A 14,910-nucleotide genomic window follows, 5' to 3' on the forward strand; every position below is an offset into this window, starting at 1 on the left:
ACAGTCACAAAACAGAACAAACAAACAAACAACAACAAAAAAGAACAGTAATCAATCCATATGTCTTCAAATGTGAATTAAAAAACTAAATGATTTCTTCCGGTAGTCTATAAGCCATACATGAGTTAGACTTATTTAAAACTGAAAGGGGGAGAAATCTAACTTAAATATGACTTTTCCTTTTAATTCATTCCTACAGAAAAGAATGTTACTACAAAGTTTTCTTTATCTAGAAGATAAAGATAACTGAGATGCCACATCCTACTACAGTTAGACATCACTTCGGCATCAAGGTTCAATTTCACTAGAAAATTACAAGATGGCAACAATAACCACTAGCAGTAGGTCATAAGAAATAAGGATATTTGACTCCGATTTAATGCCTTATTATCTATGCTATGAAGGGAAATGACAAAAACCCATGCTACAAAAAGAAAATGTCTTGGAAAATGCAAATACACCAGAAGGAACTTCGTCAGGTATAAGAACGAACAGTTAGTTCACACACAGGTCATCCAATCTAGCCAAGACTAACTTGTTTGCTACTCACAGAAGCTTAAATGATGCTGCACAGGTTATGTTACCCAATCCTTTATTTGATATATCCTCAATCCCCTCTAACTACCAGCTGTAAGGATTTTATTACCTCACAGGGCACCCCAATCTGCTTTTAGAGTTTAGTTAGAAAGCATTTTCTTTCTAAGAGCCAGTAAATATCAACAACTGACTACTACTCATAAAATAAATCTGTCCCCTCTTTTATAAGGTAATCTTTCAAATATTTAAAAATAGCCATCATGCGTAAAGTCTCTTCTGTCTGTGTTCCTAGCCTTTAATATCTCCGGTTCTTCTTACTCAACTTTATCACCACTTCGGCTGCTTGCCTCTGGATAGGCTATCACTGAGTGTAAAGCTGATCCATACTGGATCATACTGCTAAAAGACCAAGTTTCTACTACAGGACTGATCCACACACACTACCTTTAAATTTCCACCTACCTCTTTGGTATGGCAATGCTATTTGGTCTCCCTTTTTATTCTCCCCCCAACTCAAAAACGAACTATGTTTAGTTGGAATGTGTCGTCTCTGCCCAAAATCTAGGTCTGTGCTCTACACACTGTAAGCAGTTTTAATTAGTTATATAGCCTTAAAACATTCTAAGAGATGAACGCATGTGTATACAATCAACACCCTCCCCTGAGTGGAAAGGTCACCTTCTCCATCAGTAAGTATGTTGCAACTGAAAAACTGGGATGTGATTAATGTAAGATAACCCCCAGAAGTGGCTTAGAGATGTTACTGGTTAACATCTGAAGTAAATACCTTTTAGCAAGCCCACAGCAGCTTCCGGAGACAACATGAAGGAATCAAGGGAACGGGCAATCTCCAGGAGTCCATTAAAGTGCTGAGCCATGTGGTCTCGGCAGACAGAGCAAATGTTATGAATGGCTTTGGCTGCAGCAGAAGCCAGAGGCTTTTCACACAAGCCCTTCATCAAATAGCCCAAAACAGGGTCTAAGGAGAGAAGCCACAAAGTAAAGATTAGGTATGTGAAACTCAACGAAAACTTCTAGTTTCTTAGAACAGAGGTTTATATCCCCCCTCCATTTTTTTAAAAAGCAAAAGAACCATTAAAAAAACTTTAATGTTTGTTTTTGAGGGAGAGGGACAAGGAGGGGAAGAGGGACAGACACAGTGTGAGCGACGGAGCAGCAAAGAGAGGGAGACAGAGAATCTGAAGAAGAATCCAGGCTCCTTGAGCTATCAGTGCAGAACCCCATGCGGGGCTTAACCTCACGAATGCGAGATCATGAGCCGAGTCAAAGGAGGATGCCTAACCAACTGAGCCACTCAGATGCCCCACAAAAGAACCATTTTAAAAAATGAAATGTGGGGGTGCCTGGGTGGCTCAGTCAGTTAAAGCCTCTGACTCTTGATTCACGCTTGGGTCATGATCTCATGGTTCATGGGTTCAAGCCCTGCATCAGGCTCTGGGCTGACAGTGCAGGTCCTGCTTGGGATTCTCTTGCTCTCTTCCCCACCACTCTGGCCCTCTCCCTCTTGTGTGCTCTCGCTCTCTCAAAATAGATAAATAAACATTAAAACACACACACACACAAATGGAGCTTGATTTTGCGGACTTAGTGTCAGGAAGCCCTGGGTCCTCTCTATTCACCTTCTATTTCTTTCTTCATGGCTAAGCCTTCACACAAAACAGTCTGAAAACCACTAGTGGATATCATCATCCAAGTATCAAGAATAAGGTAATGTAAGAAAGAATATAAAGTTCAGAGAGTTACCATTATTTATACTCAGAGATAAGTCATTATGTAAAAACAGCCTACGTTAATTAGGACAATGGCAGTTATCTAAAGTGGACACTTTTATACTTGCTTCTTTATAGTTACAAAAGGCCTTAAAAACATGCAAATGGTGCTTTACTGCTTCTGGAAAATTATGTTTTATCTTTTAAACAATGGAAGTATACCAAAGAAACGGATTATGAAAATGAATTTCTACAAAACAAATTTTATTTATTTTTTACCTTACTTTATAAAAATCAGAGTGATTTTCTACGGAAAAATCACATATGATTAAAGAGTACTTCATGAGTACTTTAGAATAACCTCACACCAAACCATAAAAGGAGTAAATAATGTCTTCAAGCGCACTAAAAAGTTATTTCCATTTCCAGTCTAATAACCAATATAATGTACCAACCAGGATGAAACCCTGGCCCTCTCCACAGAAGAAGCCTTTTTGGGGCACCTGGGTGGCTCAGTTGGTTAAGCATCCAACTTTGGCTCAGGTCATGATCTCACAGTTCGGGAGTTCTAGCCCCACATCAGGCTCTGTGTTGACAGCTCAGAGCCTGGAGCCTGCTTCGGATTCTGTGTCTCCCTCTTTCTCTGCCCCTCCCCTGCTCATGCTGTCTCTGTCTTTGTCTCTCTCTCTCTCAAAAATAAACACTAAAAAAAAATTTTTTTTAAAGAAGGCTTTTTAAGCCTAAAAATGAGAAGAAGTAAAATGTAGAACCTAGTATAGGCAAACCATAATATTATAGACTTCTGTGATTCTCAAATGGAATATTTATTGTTTTGACTATTGCAAAGTAAGTACGAACATCTGTCTTATTGTCAAACTGCTTCAGGATTTGTCTTACTGCTGAAGCACACATTTGAATCCAACACTGCAAAGTGGTACTGAATGATAAAGCTTTTTTTTTTTTAATTTTAATGTTTATTTTTGAGAGAGAGTGTGTGAACAGGGGAGAGGCAGAGAAAGGAGACAGAACCCAAAGCAGGCTCAAGGCCCCAATGTCAGCACAGCGACCTACGAGGGGCTTAAACCCACGAACTGCGAGATCATGACCTGAGCCAAATGAAGGTGGCTGCTTAACCAACTGAGCCACTCAGGAACCCCTGAATGATAACTCTTAAACAAAAAAAAAAAAAAAAACAAACCTACTCTGTTTCCTGTGGGAAAATCATTCAGAAAAGAAAGCCAAATAATGGAAGTGAAGAAATCTAGGAAACAGGTATTTTGAAAAGATTTTTAAATGGTATGTTGAAAGTATCTCAGCTATAATGTGAGGATATCTAGGCTCTGTATACAGAAACAAGAAAAAAAGAAATATACATCACTTTTTTTTTAATGTTTGTTTATTTTTGAGAGTGAGCACAAGCAGGGGAGGGGCAGAGAGCAGGTGAGACAGAGGATCCAAAGTGCGCTCTGTGCTGACAGCAGAGATGCGGGGCCTGAACTCACAAGCTGTGAGATATGACCTGAGCGGAAGTCAGCTGCTTAACCAAATGACCCACCCAGGCGCCCCAAACATACATCATTTTTTAAGCAAGAGTTTCAAACAAAAAAAAGATATGTAAAACAAAATCAAGCTGAAAAGTGGTAATAAACATATAATCCACTAATTCCACTACTGAGTATTTACTCAAAGAATACGAAAACACTAATTCAAAAAGATATATGCACCCTCCTATGTTTAATGCAGCATTATTTACAAGAGCCAAATTATAGAGATATCCCAAGTGTCCATCGGTAGATGAATGGATAAAGTAGATGTGTGTGTGTGTGTAGCGGGGGGGGGGGGGGTGTATACATATACATACAATGGAATATTACTCAGCCAAAAAAAAAAAAAAAAAGAAAAGAAATAAAATCTTGCCATTTACAGCAACATGGATAGATCCAGGGAGTATAATGCTAAGTGAAATAAGCCAGAGAAGGAGAAGTACTGCATGATTTCACTCATGTACAATTTAAGAAACAAAACAAAGGAATAAAGAGACAAACCAAAAAACAGACTCTAAACTATAAAGAACAAACTGATGGTTACCAGAAGTGGGGTGGGTGGAGGAGATGGGTGAAATTGCTGATGGGGATTAAGAGTATACTTATCTTGATAAGCACTAAGTAATGCATAGAATTATTGAATCACTGTATTGTACACCTGAAACTAATGTTAACACTACTACTATGTTAACTATACTGGAATTTTAAAAACCCAAAAAGGTGGTGATTAAGATAAGTATAGGAAATATATCAAACTTAATGATATAATTAATGATATTCACAAGTTTGGTTGGGGGTTCTTAAAATTCTCAGAATATATCACTCTTGAACATCAAGGGGGCTTAATATATACTACTCTGGATAGTCTCTTTGGATTGTTATCTAGAAAATGAGAGGGATAAAAGAAATGATTTCTACTTTTACTTTCAATTCTAGAAGCAAACTGTTTCCCTATATAGAGATCTTATCTTTCAAAGATGATTTTTCCAAGGTCTGATCAGAGTATAAATGTTGTGTCAAACTAAACAATAACTCATATCATTACTCTCAATGTCTAGAAACATTCTGCCTACCCATAAAAACAGAAAAAGAACGAGAGCAAAAGAGGAAGAACAAAATCAGAAAAATCAGACACAGCAGCTACAGAGGGGTGAGTTCACACATACCAAGAAACTGAGGATTTCGATCAACCACTTCGCTCATCTCTCCAACCAATTCAATGCTGGTGTATCGCACAGCTGTATGTACAGTCTCTGGAAGACGGACAACTCCTTCTAGGACCTCAACAAGTGTTGGATTGTTCTCCCTGAGTACAAAAGGCAAGTATTCACAGTTACTGATTTCAGAGGTTAGGTTCTGGCCTGTTAACAGGCTGCAATGAGACGAATCATTGCTAAAGGGCTTTTTTCTAAAACAACCATTTGGATAAAAGTGCTTAACAGCTGGTATGAAAGTTTATTTGAGTCCTCGAAAAAAGCGAAAAGACAGAAATGGAAGATATCATTGTTTAAAGAGAAGCATTCTGCTCCTTAATCTTCTAAATGACAGTAAAGTGTCTAAAGACACATCCTGCTATCAAATAAGGCTCTTTAAATTGGAGAAGCAGGCATTTACTGTGGATGAATGTCTTCTTTTAAAGAATCCATTTTATTTATTCCTCTATCTGCAGTTCCTAGAACAGTGCCTGGCACATAGTGGGCACTCAATAAATATTGCTGAATGGCTAAATTAATGAATGAATAATTCTCACAGACCACTTGCTATTGGTTATTCTCCAAAAGATTTCTTATAACTGGATACTGAAGACTTTAAGAACAGAGAAGTATGGATGAGCCAGCTCACTATCTAAAGGAACAAGAATACAAGCTGCAGGAAGAGGTAAAGGTGCCCTGACGTGGAACATGAGGGAAATTAACCAAATACTCTCCACAGCTCCATGAATTTATTTTTTCCCTTTCCTTTTCTTTTTTCCACTCCCCAAGAATACTGGCTGAAATTCTTTACAGAGTGGAGGATGCCTTCAAAATGGTAGGATACGATCCAGAAATGAAAGATGTTTAAAATCCAAATAATGTCCTGGATTAGAGCAAAAGCACTCCCTGCTGATAAACTAAGTCTATTGAATCCTTTATATACACTAAAAAACTGTAACCAGGCAGTTCACTTGAAAGGTGGTAAAATAAAAAACAATGTAAAATCTTCTCTCGTTTATGCCTTATTGTTTCCTGGGGGCACTAAGCTAATTTTTGAGACTCTCTACCCATCCTTTTTCACATCAACACATATCAGTTAGAATATTAGTGATTTTAATATCAGACTATCACCGAAGGTTCCCAAAGATACCAAAAGGAGTTTAAGAGCAAATAGCGGTATACAATTCAGGACCAGAACTTCTTGATAGAGAAAAACAAACCTACTCTATCTCCTTGAATATTTACTGGGTTAGAAACAATGTAAGATTTCATTGACTAAGCCCTGAAAAGCAGCTAATAAAGAAGCACTATACTTTTCATAAATACATGCCAACCAAGGCTTTGGATAGAGAGCTCAACTGCAGGTATCTGATCACAATACAAGAAAACTTGATAGATATCAGCCTCAATTTATAAACTCAGAGCACAAAGTAAATTCTGCTTTTAGGAATTCATGTTAAAATCATAAATAGAATTTCTATGCTTATCAATTAGGAATCAAATTCTAATTAACTTAAACATTTCCAGTGGCAATAGCAAAATAACTGCCCCTTAGATTTTGCTCCTCTTTTAAGGTGAAACAGTGTCTATGTCTTGCCTCTCTGAAACTCGCAAATGATTCTCTAAGGCAGACAAAAAGGAGAATATAATGAAATATTTGTGAGAATAACTTACTGAAGGTCGCAAAATCAGATGAGAGCCAATTAGTGCCTATTCAACTGCTTTTAATCAAGTACCAACAATTTAACAGCCTAACAAATTTTTGATTGTACCAACTTTCACAAGGGAGCCTCGGTTGGAAAGATAAATCAACATTCTCTTCCTAGCATCAAAAACAAAACAATTTTAACTCTAGGAAATGTGGTTAAAACATGGATATCAGCAATGCATGCTACTCTAGAATAGACTCTGGAAGTCAGAAGACTAGGCAGCATTATAGAAGAAGTTCTAAGAGAATTTCCAAATATATACCATATAAGAAAAAAATGGTAATTTTCCTTCCTTTGATATTTAGAGTTCCCAGCAAAAGACTTATTAGACACTCACGGATCAACACTCTTTGCTATAGCAGCCATGATAAAGAGAACCGCTTCTGTCACCTCCCAGGGTGGGTTGCCTTCTTTCAGAGTAGAATATAACTAGAGAAGAAGAGGTGGATTATGGATCCATTAAAAGGAAAACAGAATAGAATTCCAAAACAAACAAAACAAAAAAATCCTGTTAGTTAAAATAAATCTAGCCCCTTGTTTCTAAATCTAATTATCTCTCAGAGCCAGGGGAGAATATTATTTTCTTTTTTCACATCTTCACTGACTATAAGTAAATGTTATTTTAATATCTAAAATAAACCCAGTTAGATCCCCAAGAGTATATCAAGGTTATCATCTGCGCCCACAGAATGAATATTATGGAAAAGCAAAACATAATACTTAAGTGTCTTTTCCTGATCATAGCTGATAAATACATATATACACTTATAAAACTGAAATACAATGTGAATTTTTTATGTATGTATTGATTTTACATTTCTATCGTTTTAAATACTTGTCTGCATCAAAACTGGCAGTACAGATTAAATTCCAAAAAAAGCAGCTATTTAGAAGTATCTATCACAATCCTATATCCAAGCAAGGGGAAGAAAAAGGAGACCAAGCAGAACACTCAGAGATGTTCTAGTCCAGAAATTTCCCAGGGCATATCCATCTGTGGAATGTGACTGGGTGTTATTCTAAATAGGATTCCTATAGTCAAATAACAAACACTGCTAAGTAAGAAAATTAAAGAATTCTCTTGTTGTAGGATTTCACAAAGCCTTTCATAGACTGCTTCAGTCATTTCCTAAATTTAATTGAAGATAGTTTGGTGTTTTGTTTGTGGGGTGTTTTTGTTTTTACCAAAAAACATCATTTACGACTGGTGCTCCACAGAAAATATCTTGGATAACATTGTTAACTTATGTAAATTTGTAAACTGAGGTCTGAAGAACAAGTAACTTGCTCAAAGCCACATTGCCAATGAGAATAGAGTTGAAATTGAACACAGGTCATCTGCCTGTGATCTGGTGATCTCATCGAATCTGCTTTCTAAGAATCTCCAACCCTTTGTAATTAGATCAATAAACACACTTTGCTTAATATAAAGAAAATAATTTTAATTTTATTAACACTTTCTAAATCAGATTATGCCCCAAATACACAAAATGGCTGGGTTACCAAAAATAATAAAATAAAATAAGGGTTAGTTCAGTATTGCTGACAAAGCATCAAAACTTGTATTTTAGAGCTTAGAGCATGATCCAGTAATATGAAAACCACCTGAAATTATGCTAATGTTAAGTGATGTGGAATGGTGATGACTGCAACCTCATGAGGGAAAATGTTACTGATTGTCAGGAAAAATCACAGGACTATGAATCTTCTACTCTAGTATAGTCACCTCTGGGATGAAACTGCACAGGAATCCAACCGTCAGTGTGGACAAAGGAAAAGCCAAATAACTAAAAGAGTTGCCAGGAGTTGGTACATAATTATTAAAGCAGAAAAACTTGCCTACTTTTCCTGGCTAGGTCCAAGTTCCCTATAAATACTTGGGGCTTTAAGGTTCATCTATGATTTTCCATTCCAACTGGACAAGTGGAACAGCTTTCATTACCAAGAATAAAAACCGTAACTGAAACATCCATAGTCTGCAATTTGCTTGTAAGATACTAAATAAAGCTACTATATGCCAGGCAGTGTGCTAGGCACCTGCATATCTACTGTCCCATTCAGCCATTAAAACCGAAGAAAAAGGTGGAACATTTACAGAAGACACAGAAGTGAACACACCTAAAGTGATCAGTAAAACTGCTAAGCATCTCCAAATGGACTTACCTGAGCAAAACACTCCATAGACCCAATCAAGAAAATCAAGTCTTTCACCAGGTCTGACACCCTCATACGAAACTCTCCAAAATCATCAGTTTCCTCAGGAACTCCCTCCTGAAATTTCAAGTCAGATAACATTTGTTTTAAATTCACTAAGGCTTTCACTGACCTCTAGAAAATCGAGAATAAAGAAAAAGCCATTCAGCAGTTCAGTACCAATGAACAAGAGATAAGTTGCCTAAATCAGAGGGTATTTTACTATACAGGGTGTCCTAAACTTTTAGGTATGTCAAGTCAATACAACCTATCTTTTACCTTTACTATGAGAAACTGTTCTCCCTTTTTTGCTCCCCATTTCCAAGTCATACCTTGCTCTGTTGTTGGAAAAATTTGGAGTGGTCAGAGTGGGAAGTGATCTACTTTAAGAGCTTTTAAGTTTATCTAGAAGTTTAGTACTGAAGAAGCCTCTGAAACTTCATGGTTCAAAATTTACCAAAATCAGGGTGCCTGGGTGGCTCAGTCAGTTAAGTGTCTCACTTGATTTTGGCTCAGGTCATAATCCCAGGGTCATGGGATCAAGCCCCACAATGGGCTCCAGGCTGAGCATGGACTCTGCTCAAGATTCTTTCTTTCACCCTCTGCCCTTCTCCCCAGCTCGCGTGTACTGTCTCTTTCAAATAATAATAATTAAAAAAAAAAAGATTCACAAAAATCATTATCACAACTAGATGCAAAACTGAATTAGACTTTAAGAAGAATTTTATGTAGGTAGACAGATACTATACTGTAGATAGATACAGTATAGTAAAATATTAATGGTAGAATTTAGATAATAGGTATAGATATTCACTGTAAAATTTTCATCTTTGCCAAACATTTGAAATTTTTCATTAAAAAATAGATCATTTTTATTTCATGCTTCCAATTGTGAGATGGTTAAGGGCATGTATAAGAATCTTTATCCATGACTATCTGGAAAAAAAACCTTAGTACTATTGAGAATTGCTGATCGAGTCCAACCTCCTTGCTTTAAGATAATGTAGTTGAAGATAAGATTCCTCAATTAAAAAACTACAGAATGGTGCCTGGGTGGCTCAGTAAGTTGGGCGTCCAACTGTGGCTCAGGTCATGATCTTGCAGTTCGTGAGTTCGAGTCCCTCGTCAGGTTCTGTGCTGACAGCTCAGAGCCTGGAGCCTGGTTTGGATTGTGTCTCCCTCTCTCTCTGCCCCACCCCGCTCGCATTCTGTCTCTTTTTCTCTGTCTCAGAAATAAACATTAAAAAAAAAACCAAAAAAACAAAAGAACACTAAAGAAAAAAAGATTGAAAACCACCAGACTACATCATCATGAAGATTCTTGGAGATGGAAAATACCATGACTCAAACAACAATGTTAACACTAAAATAAAGAGAACAAAGACAGTTACAGTTTTCATGTCAGATTTAATTGTAAGCAATGGAAAAAAACCTCTCCAAGTCCTAGGTTAAGGGACAGGAATTAAACCAACTAACCAACCAACCAAAAGGATGAAATAAATGCTGTAAGATTTGAATAAACTAAGCAAGAAGGGGGTTAAAGAGTTTTCCAATGGACTATTTTATAGTATTTCTAGTATATATTCTTCTAGGCAAGTAGATTATTCCTATATTTTAAGTTATAAAATCAGTATAAAGAAAAATGTGTATTTTGTGGGGGGGGGAGGGAAATCATATATAACTCTCCACCTCCTCCAATACTTTACTTTTGTGTTAGTTTTAAACCAACCATTATACTATTTAATTATACTATTACACTATTAAACATTATACACTATACTATTATACTATTAAAAATACAGCATATAAAGTTTTACATTCTGATTTTTTTCATTTAGCAAACCAACTCCTACTACTTCAGAAGTCACTACATTTAACTGTTGCTAATTGTCCATCAAGTGGCTGCATCATAATTTACGTAACTCTTCTTATATTGTTGTACATGAGTTCACCGTTTTTTTATTTTACAGATAATGCTTTGTACATAAAATAGCCATTTTTTTTTTTCTTTAAAATTATTTAAGGTAAATTCCCAGGAGAAGGATTCCTGGCTCAGCAGAATTGATTTCTTTCTATATAAGCCTTCTACTCTTCATTATACTGGTATTGATTCCTTCAGTGTAAGCTACAGAGTGATAGAAAACCTGTGGATTCCTTTTTTCAGTTCATTTTCAAATTAGCACTGAAAAGTGTAGGAAATTAAGATTTGAAGAAGTGGAGAAGGAAACTTACATGGTCTGGTTCTAGCTGGCAGTGTCGAGCCAAGGCATGGAGCAGCCTCTGAATGTAAGCTTTGAAGATTCCATGAATAACTTCATCATTAGTTTTGTACAAATGTTCCCCAAGTCGGTACCAAAAGTTAAAGGAAATTTCTACTACCTGTCAAATTAGAGAAAAAGAAAAGATTTATTTGAATCAGAAAAGGAATGGAATATGAAGACAATTTTATTACCAGAGCCTTACAGGAAAGAATATATACTTTAAAATATTATGAGTAAAGTTAAGAAGGCACCTGTTTTCTCTAGCAGATTTATTATTATCCTCCCAAACTATCTTCCCATGTTAGGACCCAAACTCTATTTAGGATGACTGGCTATGCAGTCCCTATATTTAGATGATAACTTCCCAACAGTAGATTCTGAATTTAGAGAAACAGATACAGAAATGGAAGTCTCTTTTAAAGTCTTTTTTCTCAAATCTATAACCCTTTCATTTATTTATTTTTTTAAATAGGATTCACGCCTAGAGCAGAGCCCAATGTGGGGCTTGAACTCATGACCCTGAGATCAAGACCTGAGCTAAGATCAAGATTCGGACACTTAACTGACTGAGCCACCCAGGCGCCCCTAAAATCCTTTCGTTTTGAGATTAACACACCTTTTGCCAGACAAACCATCTGCAAATCCCTGAAAATACCAACCTTATGTCATTTTTACTCCCCTACTTTTTTGAGTGGGACAGAAAGGGAAGAGTCTGGGACCTTATCCACAGTTCATCTTACTCATGAACTATTTAAAGGAGTGATAACTATTACATAGTGCTGTACTTCCTCCCCAAAATGTTTTGCGTTTCATCCAAATCTAGATATCCTCATGAGATCAAGCCAAACAAATAAACATTATTTTTTATGCAATAAGAGAAAAAGGGATGAGAATCACAGCACTCCTGTGCTTCTCCCTAAGAGGGGCCTTACCACCCTTTTCCCATCAAGGATCCAAAACAGATCTATTTAAAACAATATCCAATTTGGGAGTTCCTTCTCACTTCTTATACTATTAAGAGGAGGCAAAATTTCTTGAATAGACAAGATTTTTAAAAATCTAGCCAACTCTTTTAAGAGGCAGGGTATTGTAGAGATTTTGGAATGTAGACTTTTAAATCTTTTCAATCCCTCCCCCCACCTTTTTAAAGTTTATTTATTTTGAGAGAGAGAGAGCGCGTGCATGTGCACAACTGGGAGGGGGCAGAGAGAGGGAGGGAGTGAGAGGATTCCAAGTAGGCTCCATGCTGTCAGCGCAGAGGGGGCTTGATCTTATGAACTGTGAGATCATGACCTGAGATAAAACCAAGAGTTAACACTTAACCAGCTGAGCCACACAGGCACTCCTCAATCTCTTTCTCATTCCCACCCACAATTTGGAGAAAAACTTTGGATGTTAAAACTTATAGATGCAGAGTGAAGCTTTTATATGAGCTGTAAAGCTCTAAAAAGAATAACTGGATGTAGAGAAGGGACTCAGTAAAAAAGTACTACACTTTCTTTCTAATGGGTTCCCTAAGGTGCCCAGGGCAGTCAGCCCAGCTAACCAGGTAAGAAAACAGAAAAGAATTCAAAGCAGAAACCCAAATATAATTTAAAAAGAAAAAACTCCAATACAGAGGAAATTCCTATATCACGTTTATCAAAAATGAGACTACAGTTTCGCACAAATAAAAAGCGGGACGAGTGGCAATGGAATATAGGTAATATGCAACATACAGCTTGGGAGAATAGTGGCTTTAGCATAATATAGACACTACCTCATACTGAGGATGTCCTGCACAAATGAGCAGCAGTTCCAGAGTTCGTAGGTCCCCGAGACCTTGTCCTGGAGTACAAACTATTTTTTCAAGAAAAGTTTCACACAGTTCAGTGAAAATACGGCAGTAATTCAGAACTCTGTAGATGAAAGAGTAATGAGAACACCACGTCAGAAATCTGTATATTATATGTACAGACTCAGTTAATTAAATCAACAAAAGGATCCTTACCCTAAGGGACATGTGGTGATTATTTGCTATGTTGTATCAAAATCTCCGTAACAGCTACCTTTTTTTAATATTTTATACAGATAAGCAAATGACTCTTAAGTCAGTTCAAATTCTCAATTACTAAAACATCTGAACCAAATTCTTATCAAATCATACTTGATACTCCAAAGTTCACCCCTAATTCTTGGAGCCTTATCCTTTGTGAGGATCCCTTCCATGGTTACAATCTCTCTTTTTGCATCCAATTTACCACTCTAGGTTCAGTTGAGAATAGTAGACCATCTTTAGGATGTGGTGTCTTTATTTACAAATAGAGTCATAAAGAATCACGAAGGATGGAACCCAGGGCTACTGCCTGAAATAATTACTCACTTGTCTAAATCTTCACGTGCCACAGCCATATGATACGCAGTCTCCAATGTCAGGACTCCTTGAAAAAGTTGCATGGCTAACGGCAAGTTAGTCTCCACATTCTCAATGGCATAGAGAGCTGAGCACACACAATCTGAAGCAGCTTCATGTAGGTTGGATGAGGTCTTATCTTGTTGCTGGGAGATAGCAGGAATGGGGAAGTATGAAGTATGATCACTGGGCCGTAATCCAAGTACTAGCAAAACAATTACAGCCTGTTTCTGAACATGTACTTTAAATGTATAGCCTAACAGTCATGGCCTTCAATCAGACAATATTCATCAATCTTCCCTGTCCTATTTCTATTTCCCTATATGCCAAGCAAATCAGCCTTTTTGTACCTTAATCACAGTCACATGACTTCTAAAATTCCATGTGTTTTCTCCCCCCATACCAGTTCCTTCAAACAGAATGCCATGTGTTCCCCGTCCCCTGTTTTAGTCTGTGGAAATCTTTTCCATCTTTTTTTTCCTTCTGATATTCAAGTACTACCTAAAATAAAAGCGTCCAACAAGTCTCAAACACCCATACCTAACACATTATCATGCTATTTCAGAATATCAAAGTTCAACGGAGGTTCTTGTAACTTCTGGGGATGAGAGGAGAAGGTAACTTTGAAAGGAGCAAAGATCAGTTATTCAGCTTCTCATTAGCAATGATGCCTGCGAGTATACAAGAGAGAAAGGCCTGGGAAATCTTGAAGGGAAAAAATATTGAACCTAGAACTCTATATCTAGTTAAACCACCAACCAAGAACGAAAGCAAAATAAAAATGTTTCCCAGGAATGCAAAAATCCAAAGTTTATTTCCCACATATCCTTCTGAGGAAGGTATTTAAGGAGGTTCAAGAAACAATCCAATCCAGAAGCATAGTAGAGAGAAGTTCCAAGATGACAGCTGGAGAGCAGATCTAAAGAGCAACTGATACAAATTAGAGCAGATCAGAAGAAGGTTCAAAGAGCGAGACCTCTAGGGTTTCTATTCAGGAGAATACAGTTGAGAGGATGGATAAATTTAGTAAAGGCATATTAGTCTTCTGTGAATAATAAAATACAAGGACATTTAGAATCTCCAGAGCTGTACTAGCAAGGTCAGGAGAACACACAGATATAATTAAATCATTCATTAGATTATTCTTAGGTTAAGCGGTAGATTCATAAATATTTCTGATTGTTACTACCTTGTAAAAATTAAATGTTCAAATTTATTCTTTTGTAATGTTATATGAAGTATCATATTTGTAAAAGCTTTTTAAAAAAGAACTATGGGAGAAAAGGCTATATTTATAATAAAGTTGTGGTCAAACTATAAAGCAAACTGAAATATGCCATGATTTTGAACC

The 14,910-nt window shown here is 36.8% G+C and overlaps 1 protein-coding gene across 4 annotated transcripts in view; it reads right to left on the reverse strand.

The window, feature by feature from the left end:
* The window catches only part of TNPO3 (transportin 3), a 78,028-nt gene that overhangs the window by 25,211 nt on the left and 37,907 nt on the right, over positions 1–14,910 (reverse strand). For all 4 annotated transcript variants that reach the window (XM_007078070.3, XM_007078071.2, XM_042971898.1 and 1 more), the window contains 7 exons: positions 13,530–13,705; positions 12,927–13,065; positions 11,139–11,285; positions 8,877–8,984; positions 7,051–7,142; positions 4,978–5,117; positions 1,325–1,516 (listed from right to left, as the gene is read on the reverse strand). In XM_007078070.3, the coding sequence (XP_007078132.1) occupies positions 1,325–1,516; positions 4,978–5,117; positions 7,051–7,142; positions 8,877–8,984; positions 11,139–11,285; positions 12,927–13,065; positions 13,530–13,705 (994 nt within the window). The remainder of the gene's footprint in view (positions 1–1,324; positions 1,517–4,977; positions 5,118–7,050; positions 7,143–8,876; positions 8,985–11,138; positions 11,286–12,926; positions 13,066–13,529; positions 13,706–14,910) is intronic.

This window comes from Panthera tigris, chromosome A2 (assembly GCF_018350195.1).
Source record: "Panthera tigris isolate Pti1 chromosome A2, P.tigris_Pti1_mat1.1, whole genome shotgun sequence".
NCBI classification, from domain to species: Eukaryota; Metazoa; Chordata; class Mammalia; order Carnivora; family Felidae; genus Panthera; species Panthera tigris.